The sequence below is a fragment of the Rhinopithecus bieti genome, unplaced genomic scaffold (genome assembly GCF_001698545.2).
Source record: "Rhinopithecus bieti isolate Rb0 unplaced genomic scaffold, ASM169854v2 scaffold_35881, whole genome shotgun sequence".
Lineage (NCBI taxonomy): Eukaryota > Metazoa > Chordata > Mammalia > Primates > Cercopithecidae > Rhinopithecus > Rhinopithecus bieti.
The window spans coordinates 226,311-228,617 of record NW_016814994.1 but is presented as its reverse complement, the minus strand read 5'-3'; the positions used below and the strand labels follow the sequence as shown (position 1 = coordinate 228,617).

At 42.3% G+C, this 2,307-nt stretch overlaps 1 protein-coding gene across 1 annotated transcript in view; it reads left to right on the top strand.

Moving 5' to 3' along the window:
* Positions 1 to 2,270, top strand: part of ACOT9 (acyl-CoA thioesterase 9) — a gene marked incomplete at its 5' end in the record, with an annotated part of 18,109 nt that extends 15,839 nt beyond the window's left edge. The window contains 5 exons of the mRNA XM_017852894.1: positions 381 to 497; positions 670 to 755; positions 1,184 to 1,271; positions 1,419 to 1,569; positions 1,947 to 2,270. Coding sequence (XP_017708383.1) covers positions 381 to 497; positions 670 to 755; positions 1,184 to 1,271; positions 1,419 to 1,569; positions 1,947 to 2,059 — 555 coding nt within the window. The remainder of the gene's footprint in view (positions 1 to 380; positions 498 to 669; positions 756 to 1,183; positions 1,272 to 1,418; positions 1,570 to 1,946) is intronic.
* Between the last annotated feature and the right edge of the window lie 37 nt (positions 2,271 to 2,307).

Sequence of the window (2,307 nt, the reverse complement as noted above, 5' to 3'; positions counted from 1 at the left end):
AGACAGAGTCTTACCCTGCCGCCCAGGCTGGAATGCAGTGGCGTGATCTTGGCTCACTACAACCTCTGCCTCCCGGGTTCAAGCAATTCTCCCATCTCAGCCTCCCAAGTAGGTGGGATTACGGGTGCCTGTCACCATGCCCAGCTAATATTTTTTGTATTTTAGTAGAGATGGGGTTTCACCATGTTGGCCAGGCTGGTCTCAAGCTCCTGACCTCAGGTATCTGCCCGCCTCGGCCTCCCAAAGTTTTGGGATTACAGGCATGAGCCACCGTGCCTGGGCTAAACCTTGGCCTTCTTTAGAGCCACAGTTGTCTGAGTGTATTGGGAGTGACTTGCAAATGTTTTTACTTTTCAACAAGAGAACCATGGCATTAACAGGGTTTAATAAATATTCATTTGTATAGGACTATAAGTTTTCGGAGTCGAGTTTTGCCCCCTAATGCGGTGTGGATGGAGAATTCAAAACTGAAGAGTTTGGAAATTTGCCACCCTCAGGTATTATAATTTAGTGAGAAATCTGAATGGGATAGCTTCCATTCATGATATTTGTCCAAGATTTGACACACCTTTAAACTGGCCTTTGTCCTGTGGCATTGTTAATTCCTCTGTTCTGTATACAAAGGTGGCCATAAGTTTGTACTCATTGATATTTATTTATGTCCTGTAGGAGCGGAACATTTTCAATCGGATCTTTGGTGGTTTCCTTATGAGGAAAGCATATGAACTTGGGTGGGCTACTGCCTGTAGCTTCGGGTGAGTTATATGTAAGGCAGTCTTAACTTCTGAGAAGCAATTTATATCACCCCACTGAAATGAAACATTTCAGACCAGTCTGGGTGTGTGTGGAAATATGTTATGTTTTTAAATGAATACCACACTGATACCAGCTGAGTTTGATCTTCATTTTAGAAGGTTGTTTCTCTGACTTTGTAAGTTCATACATTTGAAAAACCACTGAGAAAATACAGTGATGATATGTAGAAGGGAAAAGATACAGTTATTTTGGCCCTAATCTGCTCACGATGGCATCTCTTACCATTCCTCACTGGTAGGATCTTTTCCCCCTTGTCCAAGTTTATTCTTCATTCATTGTTATTTTGCTTCAGCTAGTTGTTAGGGAAAAAAATTGAGATCATCTGAATTTTGTAGTATACCCCAAATTCTGTCTTTTCCCCCAATAGTGGTTCTCGACCGTTTGTGGTAGCAGTAGATGACATCATGTTTCAGAAACCTGTTGAGGTTGGCTCATTGCTCTTTCTTTCTTCGCAGGTAGGTGTGTGATGAGAGTTGACATACAACTTTTTTTTTCATTTGAGCCTAGAAGTTTCTATATCCAAAAGCCACTGTTTTCTCTTATGACTGTCCTTTTCCCCTTCCTAATGCAGTTGACTGACTATAGTGTCTATAATCTGTTAGGTATGCTTTACTCAGAATAATTACATTCAAGTCAGAGTACACAGTGAAGTGGCCTCCCTGCAGGAGAAGGAGCATACAACCACCAATGTCTTTCATTTCACGTTCATGTCAGAAAAAGAAGTGCCATTGGTTTTCCCCAAAACATATGGAGGTAAGTAGTGATTATTGCTTGTCCCTAACAAAGGGAAGAACTTCTAAGGACATTTTTCTCCTTTTGAATTGTAGGAAGTGTATTGATGCCTGTCAGCACAAGAGCATGTCTTTAGGAGATTTTGCTTTTGAGATTTGGCAGCCCTGAAGACCAAAGATGCCTGTGACCCCCAGGCAGGCAAGCAGCCACTGGTAGTCAAAAACTGATCTAGCCAAAGGAAGGGGACAGGAGTCATGGCCTGCTTCTTTGGGAATGTGGCACACCCCTGGCCCAACAGTGCATCTTGTTCTGTCCCAGTGTTCCCAAGTAGTCTTGTGTTTATATGATGGTTTTCTAAGGTGTTACAAGTTTCTCCAGGGTTCTCTCTTGTGTTTCAGAGTCCATGTTGTACTTAGATGGGCAGCGGCATTTCAACTCCATGAGTGGCCCAGCGACCGTGAGAAAGGACTACCTTTGGAACCCTAGGAACACCACATTTGTTGAAAACTAGCACTCCACCCACAGTGACGTGGTATCTGATGAAGACCTGATCGAGTGTATTGGTTTTAGTGTTGCATCTAATCCTCCATACAGGAGGAGGATGTATTCAGCCTTTAGGATGATCAGAAAAGCAGAAAGAGAGAGTGGCCAGATGGGGCTGAGGGGAGAAAGAATTATTAAACAATAAATACTTTCAAAACAATTTTTTAATTATGAACCTACCATGTTGCCTCCTATCTTCTTAAAAAAAAAAAAAAA